The 25773-nt window shown below is 43.5% G+C and overlaps 1 protein-coding gene across 1 annotated transcript; it reads left to right on the top strand.

The window, feature by feature from the left end:
* Positions 1-1885: 1885 nt before the first annotated feature.
* Positions 1886-23120, top strand: LOC121268949 (cyclin-dependent kinase 6-like). Its single transcript, XM_041173253.1, has 7 exons — positions 1886-2106; positions 5125-5260; positions 10720-10887; positions 12038-12147; positions 13724-13774; positions 15480-15615; positions 23013-23120. Exons 1-7 carry the CDS (start codon positions 1886-1888, stop codon positions 23118-23120), a joined length of 930 nt encoding a protein of 309 aa, XP_041029187.1.
* Positions 23121-25773: the final 2653 nt, after the last annotated feature.

Raw genomic sequence — 25773 nt, forward strand, 5'->3', positions numbered from 1 at the left:
TCCATTCTTAATTAGCACATTCGTTTAGATAATATCACCAACTTTAACACGTATGTGTTCTTTTGTTCTGTTGTCTGTGACATCTTTTGATGATTTGCTTCTATCACTGCTTGTTTGTCCCTACAACCACACCAACCCCCTCCACTTCTCTCCCCCCACCCAGAACCCCCCACCTCCCCAACACACACACACACTCACACACACACCTTAAACCAGCTTATATTTCACCCCTTCCTTGGATTCACCTAGTTCTGTTGAAGGGTCATGAGGACTCGAAACGTCAACTCTTTTCTTCTCCACCAATGCTGCCAGTCCTGCTGAGTTTTTCCAGGTAATTCTGTTTTTGTTTTGAAGTTCCACAGTGTCCTTTAGTTTAAAGGGTTCCTTTGTACGACCAGCTTTTAACCCAGGAATGCATAAGTCTGCTGTAGGTCAGATGGATTCTCTTGGAGCTCTGATAGATCCTCAGTAGGCTGCACCTCTACAGAGGCAACCTGGCTTTGTGAACATTTAGCATATGTGCAGACTTTGGAGGAAACAGTTTCCTACAGCGAATGAGCAAACTCCCAATCGAATGTTTACCGTGGAGCATGTTGTTGTTGTGCAAGTCATGCCGGCTGTTTGGGGTTGAATTGAAAGGACCAGTTGGGTAAGAGGCACTTTAGCTCTGCAACTAGTTACACTACCTGAGACCTGGGGGAACTCGATCCTGACAGTGAAATGCTAAACGAGGAGAAAAGAAACCTCACCCAAGGACAGACTTCTCTCATCAAAATAACAGGGAGGATTTTCCCTTCGTCAGGTGGGTGCGGTGGGCAGGCTCGGGAGCAGCCGTGCAACAGTCTGCCGCCCACAATCGGGTCCTGACCGCGGCTACACGCTGGCTGGTCAGTTAACGGCCAGCCAGCGTGAAACATGCGCCGAGAGCCTCAGCGCTGCCGGAGTGGGAGCGGGAGGAGCGCAAGCGCAGAATTTTGTGCAGGCACAGGGGTGCGCTCACTGAAAGCTCCCTGAAAGCACAGAGCTGCCTCAGGGAGCTGAAGGATTTAAACATTACAAATAAAGATCTGAAAGATAAGGGAAACGTCCCCACATGTGACTCTGTCACATGAACAGGGACATGTTAAAAATTAAGGCTAAAAATTTTTTACTGTGTTTTCATTCACTGTTGGGAACCTCATGGATGAGGTTTTGTCAAAAATGCAAAGGCCGCTTGGCCTAATTGCCCAACCGTAAGGTTGGACGGGCAGCGAAAAATTCAAATGAATTAATTGATAAATGGGCTTAATAGCCCTCTTAATTGTCGGCGGGCGTGCTGCTGACTCTCGCGCATGCCTGCCAACGGAAATATTGCGCAATGATGTCGGGATGCTCGCCCAACGTTGTTATGTGCTATTTCACATTCGGGCGTGTCTGGTGCGCGCCCACACACGGAGCTGACAATCGTGCCCAATGTTAAAATGCTGCTCACTTTTGGGAAGAATGGAAAATAAACTTGAAGGATCCCAGTACCCTCCACCATCTCCCGTTGGTGGATGTTTGTCAATTGACCCTTTACGTGCAGAGGTTATGCTTTTTCAACAAAGATCATACGTTGACTGTCTCACCTCCTCTCTTCATAAAACCCCTTATTTTCCTAGAAAAAACTGTTTATCCCTCTTGGCTGCTATACTGTGATTGGTAACACAGCTATCAAAGACAAACCAAGTTAGTATTTATATAAAATATTAATCCTAGGTAATCTGAATTCTCAAAATATTTGAATCTTCAAACCATTTTCAGAGCTTGACTTGAAAGGAATATATATTGGTGAGGATATTGCTGCTAACAACGTTCTTTTACTCCAGGCAGTGCTGTTCAGTCTTGGAACTGATCACCAGTGAGAATGGAAAGCAGTCATTCTGTGCGATATGAGCTGATGGCCGAGATTGGTGAAGGAGCTTATGGAAAAGTGTACAAAGCAAGGGACCTGGAAAATAATGGGAGGTTTGTGGCACTGAAAAGAATTGAGATCCCAAGAACACAGCAAGGTATCCCTTTCATAGTAATTCGGGAGGTGGCCTGGTTAAAACAGTTAGAAGTCTTTGACCATCCAAATGTCATCAGGTGAGGTTACTCATTCATTGAAACCATTCTGATTTTCCTTCTGTGTATTCCCTCCCCACAAGTGTTTACCCTTTGTTCATTCTTTTTGATCAATAAGCTGGGATAATCAAGCCTCTAGTCAACCATATACTTCTATCAACCAGTCTGGAGTTATTTTTGAGTGAGGGAGAAGGGGGCCTTCAACTAGTTGTTCTGCTTCCTACACCTAATTTAGCAGAGGCTAGTGCAGCTTAGTTTTTGAAGAAGGCTGAGTGCGATACTGTTGATCTTTCAAATAATGGATTGGTGAAAGAATAGACATTTTCAAAGTGACAAGCATAATAGCATTGCTGAAAAGAAGAGACATTTTTTGTTGAAGCTGTTCATCTTGCACTTATCAGGTCAACCTGTAAGAATACCAAATGTAAAGGGAACAACAATTTATACTTTATGAGAAGAGAGCGCTGATTGGTTGGCAAGTGGACTCTGATTGGCAGAGGTGTTGCCATGGATCAGTTGGTGCATTCTCCATGGTAACACCTCTTCCAATTAGAGTCCGCTTGCCAACCAATCAGCACTTTACTTTCATACTGTATAAATTGTGTTCTTTTTACATTTGTTATTCTTGCAGGTTGTTCTGATGAGTACAAGATGAAAAGCTTTGTCAAAAAATGTCTGTTTTTTCAGCAGTACTCAAGTTCTGTACTAGCAAACATCATTGCAGTAAATATTTCCCTGATTTACATATCAATTTAATATTATGTAGAAAAGTTCCAGATTTGGAAGACCAGTTTGTTATCTGGATTTTCTTTAATCAAGTGAGAGGTTCTTGCCTCAAGGTATAGGAACCTAATCATGCTGTTGAAAAAGCACAAATTTTAAATCTGAGCTCTTATCTCTCCCTTAGTCTCTGAAATAATGTCCAGCCAAGCAAGGGGAAATAGATCTGCCCTCGGTCTAAACAACTGTTTATCTTCAAGGTATTGCCAGAGTTTATGCAACAGTGGCCCAAGGTAGCAGTTCTTCCAAATTTTTGTTCATCCCAAAGGAACGGCCAACTTCAGAAATTCAGTCAAGAAGTTGTGGATCCACATGTGTACTGCCATACCTCCGCACAATGATTATCCTGCTACCATCTCTGTAGACTTGAAATGGCTGTTCTTCTCTGGCTAGTCCTTTCCATGTAGTTTGACTGTTATCTGAAGAAGGCCAGTGATGCACTTGGCCTTGTTCTGTGGAGCACTGTCAGTTATTCAGTTCGTCAAGTGGCTGCCATATCTAATTAGTCCAGGATATGACATCATCATAAACCATTTCATTGTATATGGAACAGCAAATTATTACAGTCTATCCTATTCATCATGAATAAGTTTTGCAAACCAAATGAACTAAAACAGCTGCAGGTTTCATAGGCCCTCGTGAAGAGACATACTGATTTCCTTGACTTGAATTTGTTGTAGTTGCAGGAAAGGTGGTTTTACTGACTAATAGCAAACGGAGGACATTATTTCTTCTTAAAATTGAACAGTTGATCAGCATCTGTTGCTAGGAATCTGTAGTTCATGAATAAACATCCTAGGTCAGAAGTTTTTCAGCTACCTGATCCAAAAAATGCACACAAATTTGCATGGATGCATTTTAAAGATCCAAGAATAACTCCTGAGACAGAATTTTGAGGTCGTCAAGCGGGCCCAGGAGAGGCTGGGGAACAGTCTGCCGCCCGCAATCGGCCCCCGACTGTGAATTCAGGCTGGCTGGCCAATTACTGCCGGGCTGGGGGGCAGGAGGAGGGCAAGCTCCTGTCTAAAGTCTGCACTTGCGCAGGGTAAGAGCGCACTGAAAGCTCCCTGAGGGCACAGAGCTGCCTCAGGGAGTTGAAGAATTGGACATACACAAATAACGATTTTAAAAATGATATAAACATGTCCCCACATGTGACTCAGTCACATGAAGAGGGGCCACGTTAAAAAATGATGTTGAAAAATTTTTGTTGGATTTTTATTTAGTGTTGGAAACCTCAACCCGCCCGTGGATATAAAAATACAAAGGCCACCTGGCCAGTTTGCCCACCCGTCAACCGAACAGCTGAACGGGCAGCGAAAAGTGGAAATAAGTTAATTGATTAAGGGCCTTAATAGGCCTCATAATTGTCGGCGGACGGGCTGCTGACTCTCGAACGCACCCGCTGACCAAAATATGGCGCGAGTGCACAATGACGTCAGGACGCTCGCCTGACATCATTGTGCGCTGTGATCGAGTTGGCCAAGCACCCGCCCGCGGGACGTAAAATTCAGCTCCTGATGGTCTTTGGCAGCACTGGTCTAGTTATAACAGGCATTGGTTAAACCAACTCAACACAGATCGGCCTGTTACATGAGGCTTGAGTAACACCTAAACAAAAGCAGAATTACCTGGAAAAGCTCAGCAGGTCTGGCAGCATCGGCGGAGAAGAAAAGAGTTGACGTTTCGAGTCCTCGTGACCCTTCGACAGAACAGAGTAATACCTTCCCATTCATTTGTTCGGTGCGTGCTCAACAAATTTTGGCAATGACAGTGACAAATCACTTTGCCTGACGCTGATTTTAGTAGCTCATCAAAAGCCCTGTGATCATGGGCTCTGCTCAAAACTGAACAGAATTTTAAAGGAAAGCTGGATAAACACATGAGGGAGAAAAGGATTAGAAGAGTCTAATGATAGAGTTAGATGAATAAGAGTGGGAGGAGGCTCGTGTGGAACGTAAAAGGTAGCATCGAGCAGCTTAGGCAAAATGATTTGGCAGCGCTCCTAAATTTGGACCAGTAGTTCCCAAAATCAGGCATTTTACTAACTTTAGTGGTCTGTTTTCTCCACAGTGACTGCAACCTAGCAGCTTCTCAAACACAACTTATCTAAAGCTTATGGTGTCTCATCTGAATCAACACTTTGCATTCATTGTGCCTTTAACATAACATCCCAGGGCACTTCACAGGAGTGTTAGCAAACAAAATTTGACAACACTGAGCATTGCTGCAGTGAAGACTTCTCCCTCTGTTATTCAGGTTATTTAATGTGGATCTTGGATCTCAGACGGATCAGATAATGAAGTTGACACTTGTGTTTGAACTCATTGAACAAGATTTATCAGCGTTCCTAACGAAAGTTCACAAGCCAGGCCTTCCTCATAACAAAGTGAAGGTAGGCCGGATATAATAGAATTTCTAACAGTTTTGTTCTGGAGCTCCTATGTGTTGGAAGGCGGTGAGAAATGATTGAAAGTGTTGATTACTGTTCAAGGGGAGGACATCTTCAAATTCATTCCCGAGTTTAGCTGACCCCGGTTTGGAGAAGATCAGGTCTTTCTGAATATGTCTGTCGCACATGAATGTGGATTTTTTGTTCAGAGTCTGTTCATTGCACTGACAGCACACCTTCCAATGGAGATACCGGCCCAAGTGATATGTCCTCCATGTTTTGTGACTAGCGAGACAAGCACAATGTGCATGACTTGAACCGTGTACCTAAGTACACCCATCTGCATCAGAAAATCAAACTCTACAACCAAGCAAATCTCCACCTGTGAAATATGCCTTGCACCAAACTCCCAAATGTGTGCCTCCCTCCTGATTGTACTTGTACAGGGAGGGATTGGGATTATGGGGGGGGGGGGGGGATATTCGGGGTGGGCGCATGGTGCCCAGTTTTCAGGCATACAGCCACTGGCAGCCAACTGAGATAAGTACAGGTCAGCTGACCAGCAGAGACTTGAAGCCACTATCACCTGGTGCTGCTGCAGGAAGAGTAGGGTGAGATAGGAGGCCCAAAGAGTGATGTAAACAGCAGGCAGGCTGTTCAGAAGGCAGGCCTCGACTGACATGTCTGTCAGGAGATGTTTGGAGAGCTGTACCCTACTCACGTCACGGCAGGTGCCATCGGGCAACTCCTTGACTTATTCCGAGATGGCTCAAAGCCTTGGTCCAGATGCTGCAGAGCCTTAACTGTGGAGATGAGTATGACCACAGCCCTCAACATTGAGAAGTCTGGCTCCTTCCAGACATCCCTGGTGAATCTGCTGTTACATAAGTCAAGGAATGGCTTTTGACAGCTTACTGACACCTTCTTCCAGAGAAGCTGGAGAGCTCATCAAATTTGGAATGCTTCCAGTAGAGTAAAGGCAGAGGGCATCAAATTTCTTCAGAATGACTGGCTTTCCCAGAACGCTTGGTGAAGCTGGAATGCATGTGGCTGTGAAGGCTACCCTTCAAAACCTGCAAATTGCTACTGCCCCTTTGATGTCTGATGATTTGTGGCTCTCAGCTTCACACCTTCCCTGTGAATGAGCAGCACATGGGTGCCTATCACAATGCATTATTGTACAAATCAATCACTGCATGCAGACTGGGGGATGGCATCCCAGTGGAAGGATGTGTAATCAGTGACAAGGCTATCCCGGTGCTGTGTTAGCTGATAGTGCCTTTTTGCACCAATTAAGATCATAGTTAGAAGGTAATTAGACGGAGTCAACATTTTGTGAAAGGGAAATCATATTTAATCAATGTATTGAAGTTCATTGAAGAAGGCATATATGCTGTGGAACCGGTGGATGTACTTAGATTTTCAGAAGACATTTGATAACGTGCCACATCAAAGGTTATTGCAAAAAATAAAAGCCCATGGTGTAGGGGGTAACATATTGGCATGGATAGAAGATTGTCTGGCTAACAGGAAACAGAGTAGGCATAAATGGGTTCATTCTCTGGTTGGCAAGATGTGATGAGTGGTGTGCCACAGGCATCAGTGCTGGGACCTCAAGCTTTTACAATTTATGTAAATGACTTGAATGAAGGGACCAAAGGCATGGTTGCTAAATGTGCTGATGACACAAAGATAGGCAGGAAAGTAAGTTGTTAAGAAGACATAAGGAGGCTACAAAGGGACATAGATAGGTTTGGTAAGTGGGCAAAGATCTGGCAAATGTGGGCAAATGTGAAATTGTCCATTTGGGCTGAAAGAATGAAAAAGAAGCATATTATCTAAATGGTGAGAGATTGCAGAGTTCTGAGATGCAGAGGGATCAGGTGTCCTAGTGCATGAACCACAAAAAGGTTATTATGTGGGTACAGCAAGTAATTAGGAAAGCTAATAGAATGTTATCATTTATTGTGGGGGGAATTGAATATAAAAGTAGGGAGGTTATGCTTCAGTTATACAGGGCATTGGTGAGACCACATCTGGAGTACTGTATACAGCATTGATCTCCTTATTTAAGGAAGGATGTAAATGCATTGGAAGCAGTTCAGAGAAGGTTTACTAGACATGGAATGGGTGGGTTGTCTTATGAGGAAAGATTGTGCAGGCTAGGCTTTTATGCGCTGGAGTTTAGAAGGGTAAGAGGTGACTTGATTAAAACTTGTAATAAATACCTTGAGGGTGGATGTGGAGAGGATGTTTCCTCCTATAGGATAATCTAGAACTAGGGGTTCTTGTTTAGAAATAAGGGGCTCACCCATTTAAGACAGAAATGAGGAGAATTTTTTTCTCTCAGAGGGTTGTGAGTCTTTGGAACTCCCTTCCTCAAAAGGCGATGGAAGCAGAGTCTTTGAATATTTTTAAGGCAGAACTAGATAGATTCTTGGGGCAGGATTTTACACAGGGGGCGGGGCCTGCTCACCGACACGTAAAATGACACGTGGTGACGTTGGGGGGAACTCACGACGTCACCGCGCCCCATATAAATTTTCAGGAAGGCGGGGGCGCAGCAAAATCAGCTGCACGCCCGCCGACCTGTCAGTGGCCAACTGAGGCCATTGACAGGGTCAATTAAGTAATTAAAGGACCTGCCCGTCCACCCTTAAGGTTGGTAGACGGGCCAGGAGCCCCGGCATGAATTAGAAAAGACATGAAACCTTATCCACAGGCGGGATGAGGTTTCAAGTAGGCTTTAAAAAATTTTAATGAAGGTTTTGTAAAAATTATGGACATGTCCCAACTCGTGTGACATTGTCACATGAGGGGACATGTTAAGGGAATTTTATTTTTCTATTTTTTATCTTTTTTACATTTACAGCTGCACTTAGCCTCAGGGAGATGAGTGCGCTCTTTCGTACGTATGCCTGCGCAGGGAGTGCATAGCCCTTCCATGCGGACGTCACGCTGGGTGGGCCTTAATTGGCCTGCCCGCATCAAACGGCGGCGCGCCTCCAATCGGGAACGCCGATCGGAAGTGTGCCTGTACCCGCCCAGCCATCAACTTCACCCCCCCACCCCTATTGGGGGGGGTGGAAATTCAGCCCTTGATAAGGAGTTGAAAGGTGATCTGGAGTAGGCAGGATTGTCAAGTTGAGGTTATCAGATCAGCCATGATCTTACTGAATGGTGGAGCAGGCTCAAGGGGCCAAGTGACCTACTGAGCTGCTCCTAATTTATAGGTTCATCTCCACCAGGCAGATCATTCGGAAGACAATCAGGGTGCTGAGAAGCCATGTCAGGTGTTTGGACTGGTCTCTGGGTGTCCTCCAGAGGGAGGGTAGGGAGTATTGTAACAGATTGCTGCCTGCACAACTAATCCAAGGCAGAGAGACTGGACCTCAGAGATGATCTGTTACAGGCAGCAGATCAGGTGCTGCAGGAACCTAGCCAGTCCGGTGGAGGCATCTCTTCGAAAGGGCAGGGTAATCAGATCTTGTGCCACAGGCTGTCACCCAGTGAACCCTTCCCCTAGGCTGAGGTCGGAAGCAGAACCCTCGGACACTGATCAAATGAGATGCATCCAAGGATACTGAGGGGAGTGAGAATGAAAATTGCGGAGGCACTGGCCATAATTTTCCAATCTTCCTTAGAGTCAGGGGTGGTGCCAGAGGACTGGAGAATTGCAAATGTTACACTCTTGTTCAAAGGAGGATGTAAAGATAAGGCCAGCAACTACAGGCCAGTCAGTTTGTTCTTGGTGGAGGGGAAGCTTCTAGAAACAATAATTCAAGACAAAATTAATAGTCACTTGGTCAGATTTGGGTTAATTTAGGAAAGTCCATGTTGCTGAGTTCACAGATTTCCAAAAGGTATTTTTGATAAATAGCTGCACAACAGACGGGTGAGCAAAGTTAGAGCTCATGGAATAAAAAGGGTAGTAGCAACATGGATGTAAAATTGGTTGAGTGACAGAAAACAGAGCAGTGGTTAATGGTTGTTTTTCATACTGGATGAAGGTATAGAGTTCCCCAGGGGCCGGTGTTTGGACCCTAGCTCTTCCTGATATATATTAATGGCTTAGATCTTGGGGCACAATTTCAAAATTTGCAAAGCTTGGAAGTATTGTGAACCATGAGGAGTACAATGCAGAACTTCAAAGGGACATAGCTTGGTGGAATGGACGAACAAATAGGAGATGAAATTTAACACAAAGAAGTGTGAAGTGATTCTTTTTGGTAGAAAGAATGCGGAGAGAGAATACAAAATAAAGGGTACAATTCTATAAGGAATACAGGAGCAGAGGGAACTGTGTGTTAATGCGCATAAGTCATTGAAGGTGACAGGACAAGATGAGAGCACAGTTATAAAGCATACAGCATCCTAGGCTTTATCAATAGGGGCATGGAGTAGAAAAGCAAGGAAGTTATGTTAGCCTTGTATAAAACAATGGTTTTGCCTCAGCTTGGAGTATTGTGTCCAAAGGCATTCTGGCACCACTCTTTAGGAAGAACGTGAAGGCGTTAAGAAAGGGTGCAGAAAAGATTCATGAGAGTGGTTCCAGGGATGAGGAACTTCAGTTATATAGGTAGATTGGAGACATTGGGATTATTTTCCTTGAAGAGAAGGTTGAGAGGAGACTTGATAGAGTTATTCAAAATTATGAGAGGTCTGACAGAATAGATAGGGAGAAACTATTCCCATTGGTAGAAGGATCGAGAACCAGAGGACACAGATGTAAGGTAATGGACAAAAGAAGCAAAGGTGACATGAGGAAAATCTTTTTCACGCAGTGAGTAGTTAGGACCTGGAATGTATTGCCTCATAGTATGGTGGAGGCAGGATCAACAGAGGCATTCAATTGGATATTTATCCTAAAAGAAAGGATGTGCAGAGACATGGGGAGAAAACAGGGGTGTGGCATTGGGTGAATTTCTCCTTCAAAGGGTCTGCACAGACACGATGGGCTGAAAGACCTCCTGTGCTGTAGCCATTCTGTGATTCTATAAATATGTTTGTCACTGCTAAGACGATACATTTTCTCACTGTGGCAAAACCCAGGCCTTCTCACAACAGATGTGGATGAAAGCTGTATGAGATACATGACGATCAGTGGAAGACAGATGGTCCCCGAGAGAGACGCTAGGTAGTCTGGAGCTCTTTTCTGGTAAGGTACATGATAAGCACATTGAGGTCCAGATGACCTGCTGAGATCAGACTGGGATGACAAACTATAAATGGCAGTGACTGGACTCCACAAAAAGACAGGGCCCTTGTCTCCCACTGAAAAGTCGGACTCTTTCCATCTCGAGTTCCAAACGATGCATAATTACCAACACTTCAAAACTACCAACCAGCAGCAATGTACCAATGTCACCTCCAGCATGTATGTGAAACTGTACAGTAACTTTTCTTTCTAACAACCTCACTTTTTACTTCTTCCTTTAACAGTTTTATCATTGTGCATTTAGGACATAATGGTACAACTATTTAGAGGCTTGGATTTTCTCCATTCAAACCGTGTGGTACATCGAGACTTGAAGCCACAGAACATCCTGGTTGCAAACAGTGGCCAGGTGAAGCTAGCAGACTTTGGCTTAGCCCGAGTGTACAGCTTCAACATGGCACTGACTCCTGTGGTAAGTCCTTAAAGTGTATTGTTGCATTTTTGGCCTGTCACATTTTGGCCTTGGCGTTTCAGGCAGTAGGGAGCTCACACAGGCAGTACTTTTACAGGCAAAAGGATTCAAGGCCGACAGTGATCTTTAATTCATGAAATGGACACCTTGGGCTGGATATGATGCAGCCCGCCACGTTGGGAACCACGGCGACCGGGCCCACTTAATCACGGGAGAGACCCCATGTCAGCTTCCTGGGAGAGGCAAAACCTCCCCCGATTAAGTTGGAGGGCGGAAGGTACCAAGTCCAAGTCAAGGTGGTGTGTGGCTTGGAGAGGAATTGGTCTCTGTCTAAACCCATCCTTCAAGAAATGTCACACCGGCAAGGGTGGTGGAGAACATATAGAATATCACTCCAGGTTAATTTGCCATTGCTTGAGGGGCCAAATGCATAGCATTCATCGCAAGTTCAATATATTATAGATAATTGGCTAAAAAGTAGATCATCGTTTCAATCAGAATAAATTAGCATTATGCGTTAGTCTGAAAAATGTTATTTCCTGGTACCTCCTGCTGTACGTTTTTGCACAGTGCGCTAGGGTTGTATAATGGGGTCACAAAAAGCAGACTTACAGCAGGGATTCGCTTCATGGTGAGTTCAAAGACTCAAGTGGGTCTTCAGAGATGTACTGAAGGGAGTTAATGGTCTTCAGAATGACGTGAAAGGTAAAAATAACTGTAAATACATTTCCCTGTAAAAGTTCTATGGAAAAGCAGAACAAGGCCAATAAAACAGTTGTGTCAATTTTCTTCCTTTTTTAAATCCACGATTTAAGACTTTACTCCCTCACTTGTGTGTCCTTGGAGCTAGTTGCCCTGTGCACAAAAAAAAATCCCTACCTGGATTATCAGGCATGAGAGTGTTTGATTTATTCATACTGGTTAAGTTTGCATTTTATAACCTTCAGTATAATATAGATGGAGCCCCCTCTTACTTCCCAAGCAGCCCACTTTCATGGCTTTAATGTAGAAATGAAAGTATATTTTTGACAAGTGCATCGTGAACTGCCTTCCCCCTCTACCCAACTCCACTTCCATTATTACCAGTGTTAATACCAGAACAGGAAACCTCTAAAGGTGGATCTTTCTAATTAATCTGTCTCTTGCTAAGGTTGTTACTCTGTGGTACCGAGCACCAGAAGTCCTATTATATTCAAGATACACAGCAGCTGTTGACATTTGGAGTGTTGGCTGCATATTTGCTGAAATGCTTCAACTCCGGTAAGTTACCAAGCAGCTGACTGAAGATAAAATCAGGATTTATTCAGAATCTCATGCCCATTTTGATGCTTTTAAAATAAACCTGACGTGTTATTGATTCTTATAATACTCTGTTCCAAATAAAGATAGCATTTATCACCACCGTCAACACCCCTTTGTCCTTTTGTCTATGACATCTTTGGCAATCTCTTCTTGGCCTCCACCTATCACTGGCCCCCTATCGAGCTCTCCTGTCCCACCCCCTTATACAAGCTTATATTTCATTGCATTTCTATACGTCTTAGTTCTGATGAGGGGTCATACGGACTCGAAACGTCAACTGTTTCCCTCTCCGCAGTCGCTGTCAGACCTGTTGAGTTTTTCCAGGTATTTTTGCTTTTGTTCTAGCGTTTATTATTGCAATTCCTAAATCCTTGCTGTGTGCTGGAGCAGTTGTAACCCAGTGTAACCCCATTCTCTGTCATATCGTAACCAGATCCTTTGCAATATTTTAAACCCACCCTCTGTCATATCATAAACCAATGTAATCCCATTTTCTGTCATAGTATAACTCATTTTAATCCCATTCTGTCATATCTAATCTATTTGTTATCATAACGTAACTCCAATCTTCATTATATCGAACGTCTCTACCTAACTCCACTTTCTGTAACAATATGCACCCTTATTTTTCCCATTTTGTAATCCTATATAAACCATTTTTGCTTTATGTAACCTCATGTAATCCTGTTGTCTGCCATACCATTATCTTATGCAGCACTAGCACGGTTCTCTGCCATATCTGGATGCATGTAACACTACGTAGCTGTTTTCTGCCATATCATAACTCCATTCTTTGTCATATAGTAAAGCCATTAATCTCATTCTCCACCATACATCAACCCCATCATTTACTCCGTTCTCCATGTAACTTTGTTCTCTACCATATAACCAGGATCGTGCCACATCATAACCCCATTCTGTGCTCCATTATAATCCCATGTAAACTCATTGTCTGTAGGAAATTATTGTAGAGGAGAAAGTACGCTGTAGTTCAAGACTTAAATTGTTTTTGATTGGCAGAATCCTGTGAAATTTGAATTTGCGCAATACATTATTAACTACTGTCAAACTATTCGCATCTCGGTTCCAGGTAATGTTTGAAAGAATGGATTAAAAGCAGCCAGGCTGTTCAAAGAAAACGGGCTTCTGTCCATCGCCTGTGTAACGCCCTGTTCTTAACAAGAGGTTAACATGATGATAGTGAATGGAAATCAAATCTATACAATATTATTCTCCAGCAAAGCATCCAATACTTGAAGAAGATTAACTGTCAGGAGAGTAAAAAGGGTGAATAACACTGAAAGATAAAGCATAGCTGGAAGAAATTACATTACATGGAGTACACCGAATGACTTGACACTGCGCTGAGCAGTGAAAGCCCGATTTTTATTCAGGGATTTGATGATGTTGAGGTTCAAAGAAAGATGTGGTTTAATATCTCCAGGGGCTGAAGTCGAAATAACAAAGTTTGTGCTTTTAATCGTGAAAGGATCTCACATCATTTGACCATCTTTATTCTTTTTTATACTTTTAGACCCTTTCTTTGTGGAATCTCAGATATTAATCAGCTTCAAAAAATATTTGAGTAAGTATCACGGCTGGTACCAGATTGTGAATGATCCATGTGGTTGGAACCCAGAGCTGTAAAGTAATGACAGCTGATGAATAAATTGCTGGTGGAGTTTTACCATTTCCCCGGCCATTCAGCTATTATTAAATTTTGATAGCGAGTGTTGCAATTAGCTAGCAGTAACCCTCAGAACTAACTTACAAGATTATGGGGAATAAGCTGCAGTTTGGGACCAAATTGAACCACTCCTTCAAAGAGCCAGCACAGATATGATGGGCCAAATGGCTTCCTCCTCTGCTGTTAGATTTACCCTGTCATTGTGGTCCATCTCATCTGGTAAAGGATTTCATAGTACGATCTGACAGGTTCTAAGCCCAAAATGATAACTTTTCTTTACAGAGATGCTGACAGATCCTTTGTATATTTACACCTCCTAGCAGTTTACTCTTGTTATCTCAGCAGTATTATCGATTACTGTTAATGAGATTCCACCTTTCAGTGTGATATGCTGCCGCACCAGAGACATAACTACCAGACTCTTAAGTACAGTGGCTGGGAATTCTGTGTCGAGTAACTCACCTCCTGACTCTCCAAATCCTATCCGCTATCTATAAGGCACAAGTCAGAAGTGTGATGGGGGATGAGTGCAGCTTCAACAACGCTCAGGAAGCAGAGCACTATTCAGGACATAGCGTCTCTCTTTCTGGCAGCACCCCACCCCCAGCACACACACACACACACACACACACACCTCCCACTATCCACTACATTCAACATCCACTGCATCCATCTCCAGCATTGTGTGGCAGCAGCATGTACCATCTGCAAAACCCACTACAGCAACTCGCAAAAGCTCCTTTGACAGCACCTGTAACGTCTGTCATCTGGAGGAACAAGGGCGGCAGATACGTGTCAACGACACCACTTGCAGGTTCCCCTCCAAGCCTCACAGTATCCTGACGTGGAACTATTATCACTGTTCCCTCAGTTTCGCTGGATCAAAATCCTGCAACCCTCTCCCTAACAGCACTGTGGGTGCATCCACACCACATGGGCTGCAGCGATTCGAGAAGGCAGCTCACCACTCCTTCCTCAAGTGCAATTTGGGATAGAGAATTGCCAGTGACACTTGCATCCCATGAGCGAATATAAAAAAGTTGGCTGGCATTGGACACTGTTAAATGTTAGATTTTAAGTGAGTGTTTAACAACTGCACTGTAGGAGGGAGTTCTTTTGAAGATACAAGTATCTTACAATTGGTGCAGTTGTAGACCAAAACAAGATAAACGTCTTTTCCTCATGTACGTCATATTATCACTTGTAATGCCTCCCCACAACCCCCGCCACAACCTTTAAATCACCAGAATTTCTAACGGGACCAAAAAAGCAACAAGTGGATCTAGATTCCAACCTGAGTTCTGCTGCTGTTCACATCAGCTGATTGTAAAACTGTAATTTAAATCAAGTTATTTGTAATGAATTAAGTAAAGGGCATTGCACGCTTCTGCATTAGCCTAGGCACCCAGCTGACTAAGTCCCAGGGAGCAGTGGACATGGAAATTAATGGGCGAGAAAAGCCATTTGAAATGGGTGCGTTCTGCATGATGATTTAGGAAGCTCCTCGTATTGAAAGTGGTCGCTCACTAAGCACATCATTAAAAGGCATTCAGTGTATAATGAGCTGCTGGTACTTGGATTAACCTTAGCCTTATCTTTTCAGTATGCTCGGTCTTCCTGATGAAGAGGAATGGCCCGCTGATGCTCCACTGCCCTACAGCTCCTTTACTGCCAGGCCGCTAAAGCCTATTGAAGATTTACTGCCTCAGATCGATTCATTAGGAAAAGACCTACTACTTGTGAGTTTGTCTGCCTGACAATCAGTGTTCTGTTTAAATAACAGCATCATATATTTATCTAGTGCCTTTCACGTAATAAAGTGTCCCAAGGCACTATACAGGACCTTTGTAAAACAAAATGTGGCACCGAGCCAAAGAAGGAGCTATTAAATCAGATGACTAAAGGCTTGGTTGAAGAGCTAGATTTTTAGGAGTAAGTTAAAGGAAGAAGGTGAGGTAGAGAGGCAGAGTGGTGTAAGGAGAAGCTTCTAGGGCTTGGGTCCTGGCCAAGTAGAGGCAAGGTCACCAGTGTTGGAATGATTAAAACTGGGGCTGCTCAGGAGGGCAGAATAAGATGGGGGTAGATATCAGAGCGATGGGAGGCTGGAAGCTAGATTACAGAGATAGGGAAGAGTGAGGCCATGGAGAGATTTGAAAACAAGGATGAGAGTTTTAAAACCAAGACCTTGCTTGATCAGGAGCCAGTGTAGATAAGTGAGCACAGGGGTGATAGGGGAACAGGACCAGCTGCAAGTTAAGACATTGGTAATAGAGTTTTGGATGGCTTTAAATTTACAGAGGGTAGAATGTAGGAGACCAGCCAGGTTTAAACAGAGTTGGATATCATTCTGTTCCTTTTTTACTGTATAGACCGGATTTCTAGCCACTTCTCACCCTCACAGGCGTATGTACACTTTGGACTGAATTTTACATGCCCCCAGCAGGCGTGTTTCCCACAGGGTGGGGGGGGCCACGTTAGATGGAGTGGGCACCCATGGCACCACCTTCCTGCACATCCTCGAGCTCACCTCCACATTACAGGGGTGACCGGGTGGGGGGGGGTGCCTGAAATCCGCAGCCTGTCTACCATGCTTCAGTGGTCAGTTGAGGGTCACTTCGGCTTGTTAACAAGCTAATTGACCCTGATAATGTGCTGCCCATGTCAAAAAACATTTGGCGTGGGCAGGAGCAGGAAGCCCGATGTTTCACCTCAAGTGGTTAAATGTCGGGAAGGAGATGGTTGGGGGGGGTGTCAGTTTCCGGGGGCTTCCCTTGCCAATGGTGGTGCGGCCCCTCCTTAGGTTGAACCTCTCCCCCTTCCTTCCTACTCGCTCCCTCCCCCACCGACTGCCGCTCTCCCTAACCTACCCAAGTTCTCCCAGCCCAAGACCCCGGACTTACCTGCTCCAGGGATCCAAGGCGTTGGGGGTCCTTTCTTCTCCTGCATTCCCAGCAGCGGCCACTGATGCCTTACTGGCGCTGCTGGGACCGATGGAGCTGCCGGCCAATCCGATTGGGGGGCGACTCCTCACTCGGCTCTCATTAACCGGCCCCGCAGTGCTTTTTGGCTGTTTTCCTGCAAGAAAGGTCACATCCAAATTCCCAACCTTCATCTCCTTTCCTGTGGAGCCAGTATCTCTTTCCCGGGTGCTCTCTTTGCGACAAGTGTTTGACCTCACCATATTTAGTGCTGTGCCTGGGTGCTGACCCTGAAGGGAGCGAGCTGGCCGACTGGTGAGTGACCCTAAAAGCTTCCTGAGATGTGGGAGTGGTCTGTCATCTCTTTTGGCTGGGGTTATGAGATGGCCGTGCAGCTGCTGGCACCACGTCTGAGGCTGGATATCTGACTGGGTTCCCACGCTTTCTAGCTCTGCATTGATCTTGTGAGCGGGGCATGTGGGTGTCGCGGCTGGTGCCAGGCTGAGCAGATTCCTGCTGCTCAGCACGCCCTCCGGCTCCCCTACCCGCCCGGGGGTGAAACAGGGCGGCAGTGGAGCTGCTGAGGCTCCCACTCCGGGGTTATGTCCAGATGTTTTCCAAACATGACAATCTCAGCCATCCTCGAACACCCAATTTTCCCAAAGTTTAGCTTATCCTGCATTAAAACACCCACTCTCCCAATCTTACCTGCTCCATCCTCATGTTTTGCTTTCAATTCGTAAACACCCTTAGTCCCACTTTATCTCTGCAACCAGCTGATGCCTTAATTACTTCACCTTCCGCTCCCTTTGGCCTTCCATCTCTAATCTTTTCAATAATCCTCCTTGTTTTGTCTCACTGTCAGTGGCACAGGCTCCCGCCATCATGGCCCTTCACTCTTGGCCTCCCTCTTTAAACCACTGCTTCTCTACCCACCCTTAAAAACTTACTCAAAACCCATCTTTTCCACCAAACATATGACCACTTAACTCCCAAACTGTCTCCATTTATTTTTTTCCTCCCCCTCACCACTGTGTCTTCCCGTGTTTTATAGATAATGCAGCATGGCGCTTTTTAAATCTGTCACACTTTGAGCAGACTCCAGTCCCTCATAGTTCTTTGTAGCATTCAGCTTCTTTAAGGTGCTTTAACTGGAAGTAGAGTCAGCTTCTGCCGTTTTTATGTTCTTTTTATAATTAGAGGAGGAACTAAGAACTTAGTATTCAGCTGCTGTCAGAATCAATCTGGATCTCATAAAGATTGAAGGTCAGTTTGTGCTGGAGAAGAGGAAGAAACATTTTGAGGCGATACTGGTCCAGAATCAGACAGTATCAAAATGGTCGAGTCTCCCAGGCTTTCTACAAGGGTGATTTGATGCTGCAACATCCTGTTTAGCCACTGGAGGGCGTTGCTGAGCTACATAACCAGCAGTTCTGCAGAGGTGAAAAAAATGCACTGCAACATTTCAGTTTTCCTGTCGCTTCCCCGAAACTGAGATGCACTAAAATTGTAAATCACCAAAAAAAAAAGTGACAGAAAAGGAATTCCAGTACTTCAAGACACAATTGGGGTAGATTTTTATCTGGCTGCTGGATGTAACTTCCAGTGGGCCGGAGGGACAAAACAAATTGGAAGGGGAAACTATCCCACCAACTCCTTACCACCACCACAATTCCAGAATATTCCACCAGACGTGATGTCAGGTGTTTGGTCCATCTACGGATATACGTTTACTTGCTGTTGGTCATAAAACCTGGCACTTCCTACATTTTAGATTCCAGATGTGGGTGGGCACATCGTGTGTTAGATAAATAATGGGAGTACGTTTATTCCCATCATTTGCGCCATAGCAACAGAGGATGCTAGGAATGTTGTGAGTGCCTTGAAGAAATTTAAATTTTTTAGACACCCAAAATAATTGTAATCATCTGTGAGGGAATGCATTATGCTCTCTCTACCCCAGTTGCTTCAAGTTCTTTTCAAATAAACACCCCACAAACTTTCCCTTGGTTGTCCTGAAGCCAGAACGCGAGGCATCACTACTACAGGCCCACTGAGGCCTGCAGTAATGATCTTCTTCCCCTTAAGGCAAGGAGAGCCACCCCCCCCAACCTCCGAGAAAACCTCCCTTTCACTTTAAAAGACACCATTTGTATTTTTGTTGATATAACCAAAGACATTAAAATAACCTGACCCCAGGAAAATAGCTGGGGCCTGAGAAACAGGCCTCGTGTCTCCTTGCAGCCCCGGCTTAACCATTACAGAGGAAGGCACATGTATGAACTTTGTTTGCCTAAAATATTCTCCAGAATAATTAATCACAATAGATAAAATCTAAACATGTTAAAGTGGAAGCAGCTAGCTTAAACGTGCTAAGGCACTGCATATTTATTTCTAATGCACCTAAGATTTAATTAAGACCCAGGGCTGTGGTATTGAACAATGTGGGCTGCGAATATTTCAAGTTCGGTCCAGGTTGCCGTATGCAAAACGGGCACTGGAGAGGGCGGAATTGGACCTCAGCATTTCGGAGAAACAGGAGGAGATAGAAAGTGGGCAGGCCAGAGCAGAGTGAATTTCTGAGGCAAGCGACAGGAACAGACCGCTCTAGATTTCTCATCAATACTACTGTCTATTCATCAAGTAAATATCTGTTGATGACGAAACCTGGTTCTTTATCATTCCCAATTCTTGGGTGTCCAGCTATCAGGTTTTACGTTTTTTAACTATCTTGCCACAAGCCCCAAGTCACTGAATTGGCCAAAGTTCCGATGGCAGTGAGAAAGTCTCATTTTTGAAGCTTCCCTGTTGCTCTAAGATTTGAAGCTTTTCCAAAGATCAATAAGCAAGGTTATGGTTGTAGGAATTAATACAGTACCTTATCTTGGGACATTAATTTAAGCCCAGAATTATCAAAAAGATTAATGGTTTTTTGAGCTCTCAAATCTTACTTAATAACAATCAGGTATGGAAAAATAAAGTCAGCCTGCCCATTGAGTCCCTCTTCTGACAGGCACTGTAAAATTTTTACCGTTGTAGACATTTAGTAACCACTTAATCAGCGGTATAACTCCCTACCCACAAAGATAGCCTGGAGCTATTCACTGTACTATCAGCCTTAATATTAAAATCTACATCATTCGATCATGACCATTCCTGTGCATTCTATAACTGAATCCCAGTGGCCTCAGTCAAACAGAAGCTCAGGGGATGCTTGGCGAATTTGATTACCTATCATGTTGGCTCAACCTTGCCCCTGAAGGAAAATAATAAAGGTCATGGATTAAGCTGTACTCAGGAGCTTGAGCACATAATCTAGGTTGGAAGTATTTTATTTTGGACTGTTGCGAAGGATTTAGTTCTGTAGTTGGGCAATTTCCAATTTCCCTAGAACCTCTGTCCCTCAAGCATGGCGTCTTCCTAAACCTTAGAGAATGGAGCATTGTGGGAGGGAAATCTTCATTAGCAAAAATGCTGGCAAGGAAGGAATAAGAAAACATTTTCAGAGTTTCAGTAATTGTTACTTTATTAATGGATTTCATTGTCAGTCAAGAAAAAGTGACAAGCTACAAAATCCCTTGACACAAACCATGGATAAATATGTACCATCCAAATTTTCACCTAACATTCAGCAGATAACATCCAAAGCTAACAAGGTTCTTGGGAATTCTGAGAAGGAACCTTCAGAAGTTGCAACAAAAATATCAGAGTTATACCTTACCCAATATTTGTTCATCTAATCCAGAATTATGCAAGTTGCTTGTGGGATTCTTATATGATGAGAGATATAAATAAAATTGACAGTCGTTTGGTGTAACAGAACTTGAATATTGATGAAAAAAGAGACATGCTCTCAAAGCTTTTTGTCTTGCACTCATCAGGACAGATTCACAAGAATACCAATTGTTAAGGGAAAAACAATTTATACTGCATGAGAAGAGAGTGCTGATTGGTTAGCTAGTGGGCTCTGATTGATAGAGGCATGGCCATGGAGAATGTACCAGTTAACTGCCAAGATTTTGTTAAATTCAAACCAGACAGGTCGACTCTGATTGGTAAAGGCCAAGAGGAATGAACCAGGGAATGGCTATCCCCCAAGCTATGGTTTAGTTGTAAAAGGCGCAATATGTGGATGTGATACTTCTAGCTACAAAGGACAGGGCCCTGTGTGTGCTTCTGGCATACAAATGATCTGCACTGCGAGCCTGTTAAAAAACCTTAAATTGTTTGTCCATGTAATTTTTAGCATAATCAGGATTGTTTAGCAGGTGCTGTCCAATCGGGGAATCAAATCTAATGTTGGACATTGTGTTTTGAGTTTTGCAAGCATGGGCTGGTTGGGTACAGTAAACACTTTGCTTGTTGCAAACAGCCGAAGGGTCATGCTGTTCATTACGATCCGCCAGTCATTAGGACCTATGGCCTACATATCTGGCATCATGCCAGCACTGAAATTAATGACTCATATGTGCAATAGGCAAAACGCCTTTTTGGCTTGATGGCAGCATCCTATTAATGGAGAATATCACTCGAGTTACTACTGCATAGTAGCAGCGTAAAACAGCTAGCTTCACCTGTTACTCAAAGCTTTGAGACACTTTACCCTTCCAAGGTAATTGGAGGTAAACAGGGCATGTTTTAGGAGCAACAGTGATGGCCATAGACCCTTGTTGTTCCCTTTACAATTGGTATTCTTGCGAGTCTATCCTAATGAGAGCAAGATGAAAAGAGGCAGCAGATCTCTTTCTTCAGCAATAGATAAGATTGAAGCGATCCAAAGACATGCTGCACGATGCTGCATGAATCAGTATAGTATAAGATTTGGAATGAGAATCAGTACAAAGGAAGAGAAAAAATAGATTAACCATATTCAATAAAATATGGAATGGACTAGTGGGAATTGACAGAAACAAGTGCCTGGTCCCCTCTGGCATTGACACAACACGAGGTAGACATCCACTCAAACTACAAAGAAGATTTGTTTCCAAGACAGTGTTTCAAGAATCTTTGTTCCCAAGGACAACCCAACAATGGAATAAGCTGCCAGAGGACAGTCACAGCCCCATCACTTGAAATCTTCAAGACCTGTGAAGGACTAAGACCTCACCCTAAATATTTTGTAGAAATAAAATATACAGAGATACGCTCATTGCTATCTCTAAAAATTTAAAACTGGACAAAGACTTCAAATGGCTAAATTTATGTCTTTCTGCGACCCCGGACAAAAGGAGCTACGTGGCAGTATTGGAAAAACTTTCACCTTGTTACCTCTGAAGAAACACTAACGACACATTATGGGCTGCACAGTGGTACAGCTGCAGTGGTACCACAGCTAAAAGTCCATGTCACAGGATTTCCAACTCTCCACTCTCCATGTGTACCACTCGTCTGGGTCGCTGAGACTGTTGCATATCTCTACTATTAAGAATTGAAAGGAAGGTTGTAGGGTTCTTTGTTTTAGCAGACTCCTATTGGCCAGCCAATGCAGATGCAATGAAATGCAATTGGTCTTTGTAAAGCTCTCTTTGAATTTGGTCTGCGCAGCCCACAATGTGTAGTTAATGGCTCTTCAGAGATAATGAGGTGCGAGTATCTTCAATACTACCAGGTGGCTTCTTTTGTTCGGCGGTGGGGGGGGGGGGGTCACAAAATGGCTGGATCTATATCTGTCTAAGTCTTTGTCCAGTTTTAAAAAAAATAAAGAGGATGAGGTCCTAGTCTGTCATACCGACAAAACCAAAGCAGAAGAAGCAGCCGGAATGCTTCTCGTTTGAGTTGGCCTCTCTGGGATGAGATTTTTTGGGCATAATAGATCCCTGGGTACGATTTGAAGCAGGTTAGGGCCTCCCGGTGTGCTGAACAATAAGTATCCCCCACCCAGCAGCACCAAAACAAATTAACTAATCATTTATCTAAGTTTGTATGATCTCGCTATATGCAAATTCGTGGCTGCCTCTCCGACAACAGTGACAATAATACAAGGATAAGTTGCATTGCAGGCTTGAAAGATAATAGATAAGCCTTCTCTTCCATCCAGTTGCAGTTGTTCCAAAGTACATTACATTTTATTGCTTTTGTTAATAAAGTATAAACTTTATTATCGACATCAATGGTGTGAGGAAAGTGATTTTTAATCTTTACCTTAGCCCACTGTTTGCTAATTTTATCCGCTTTAGTGTTTTTTCCAAATTGGCCGCATTAATTCTCTTCTTTTTCAGAACTGCTTCCACTTCAGTCCAAACCGAAGGATGTCCACCTATGAAGCACTTGCCCATCCTTATTTTAGTGATATGCCAGAACATTTTGAAGTCTGCAGTCACGAATGAACAGGAGAGCCTTTGTGTTGAACTAAAGGGAGGCTAATCTCTAATCAAAATCCACATCAACTACAGAAATAATAGGGAGAAGTAATGTGACTACAAGAAATCATAGGTGTACAAAAGTGAAATAGGTTCCATCTATTACAGCTGCAACCGTAATTGAAAAGTATTTCATCAGATATAAAGCACTTTGGAACATTCAGAGGTCATATAAGGTGCTATATAAATGCAACTTTTTTTTCTTTGAAACACGGCCAGAAATGAATCGTTGCAATTGAAGAAAATTTGCAGCGGTTTGACTGCTAATCTTTTAGGTTTTAGTTTTGAATGATCGTGATTGAGGCACAATGTGTTATCATTAATAGAGCGCTATGTTTAATAATCTTTGAGTGCCACATGGCAGCCTTAAGAATCACAAGTATGTTTTTTTTTTGTTATTGCTGCGCTAGAACCTGCAGTTTATGAAAGGTTTTTTTTAACCCAGAAAATGAGCCTGCACGCTACAGCAAACACAATAAAAGTGGCAAGTGGGAGACAATGAGACTCTGGAAGGCTTTGTATGGTATAAACTTAAGGAACTGGGATCAGTAATAGTTTCTTTAAAAAATAGAAACAGGTACAACTGAAATGTAGGGGTCTCTGAGGCATTTACACCCTGAGGAAAGTGAGTGACGTTAACCTATTTCAATAAATAAAATTAGTTTAGATGAAGAGTACATCAAGGATGAATGCTTTATGGAGAAGAAGCAACAGGCACAGCTATGTTACACAAATAGACAGCCTTTAGTCGTTACCTGTTCCACACCCCATTTACAATAGGTGTAAACATAGGGAGACTGAATTTCCCTGGGGCATTTTACGGGCAGGTGGGAGCAGAATTTCAGATCCTTGTCCACTTATCAGAAAGTAGGGGAGGAGTTATTACACAGCCATTGAAATGAATTTTTCCCCCAACCAGGGTTGCAAAGAACTCCTTGTTTGTGGTGGGTGGGGTGGTGGGGAAGCAGTGTATTTAAAAGCCCATTGGCTCTACTGCAAACAATATCAGAGCAGTCGCTCGGTTAATAACGGTGGAGCCAAGACTCTTATACTTCAGGAGGATGTTACACCAACGCTCCACTCCCAGAAGCTTCCACGTGTCTGAGGTGTAAAGATGTTTGAAGCTTTTTTCTTTCCCTGGCATTTCGGTATACTAATTTTTTCACTTTTTCAGAGTCCAGGCTGAAAGAGCAAATCATATTAGCAATGTCCATAAAACTGCCCCTGGATATTTTTTAATATAAAACATTCTGGATTATCATACTGAAGCTTTGAGAGGAACTTCCACAGCATTTGTAAGTTCAAAAAAATTGGGTGATGCCATTGTGTATGTGGTTCTGTACACAAATATTTTACATTATGTATGTGGTTCTGAACACAAATATTTTATTGAATGGTGAAAACGTAAAGTTTTTGAAATGAAAACAAGAAAAAGCTGGAAAAACTCAGCAGCCAAACCTGCTGAGTTTTTCCAGCATTTCCTGTTTTATTTCACATTTCCAGCATCCGCAGTCTTTTCGCTTTTATTTAAGTTTATGAAATACTTGAGTTTCCAGCGACGTGGTCAACATATGTTTAGAACTAAGTTCCGGAGAGCAGAAAGACCTCCAGTTTGATATCTGCTCTGAGTTGAGTTAACTGGTTTGAGTTGGGTCAGTGATGGGGATGCTCAATAGTCTGACCTTGACAGGAGGAAGTCAACAGCATTTCCTTCTGGAAGAGAAGAAAACTGTACCAAGCTCTGGGGAGAAGGCAGTGATGCAGCACTGGGTGAATGACTCCTTCAGAGAGCCAGCACAGACACAACAGGCTGAATGGTCTCCTGTGCTGTAACCAACCATCTTTGAGCATATGAAATAGGAGAAGTAGGCCATTCAGCCCCTCGAGCCTGCTCCACTATTCAAAAAGATCACAGCTGATCTGTTTGTGTTTCGAATTCCACATTCCCATCTAACCCCGGATAACCTTTGATTCCCTTGCCTGACAAGAATCAATCTACCTCTGCCTTAAAAATATTCAATGACCCCCCACCTCCACCACCTTCTAAAGCAGAGAGTTCCAAAGTCGCACAACCCTCTGAGAGAAAAACTTCTCCTTATCTCTGTCCTAAAAGGGCGACCCCTAATTTTAAAACAGTGCCTCTTTGTTCTGGACTCAACCACAAGAGGAACCATCCTTTCCATGTCCTCCTTGTCAATACCATTCAGGATCTTATATAGTTCAATCAAGTCGCCTCTCACTCTTCTAAATTCCACTGGAAACAAGCCCGGTCTGTCTAACCTTTCCCCATAAGATAACCCGCTCATTCCAGGTATCAATCTCGTAAACCTCCTTTGAATCGCCTCCAATGCATTCAATTCCTTCCTTAAATAAGGAGACCAAGACATTATTTAAGGTATGGTCTCACCAATGCCCTGTATAACTGAAGAATAACATCCATTATTTTATGTTCAATTCCTCTTGTAATAAAGGATAGCATTCCATTAGCCTTCTTAATTATTTGCTGCACTGCATGCTAATTTGTTGTGACTCATGCAATAGATCACCTGGGCCAGGATTTCCCAATCGGCCAGCAGGGGGCGGGGCCTGCTCACCAACGTGTGAAATGACGCAGGATGAT

This window comes from Carcharodon carcharias, chromosome 23, assembly GCF_017639515.1.
Source record: "Carcharodon carcharias isolate sCarCar2 chromosome 23, sCarCar2.pri, whole genome shotgun sequence".
NCBI lineage: Eukaryota > Metazoa > Chordata > Chondrichthyes > Lamniformes > Lamnidae > Carcharodon > Carcharodon carcharias.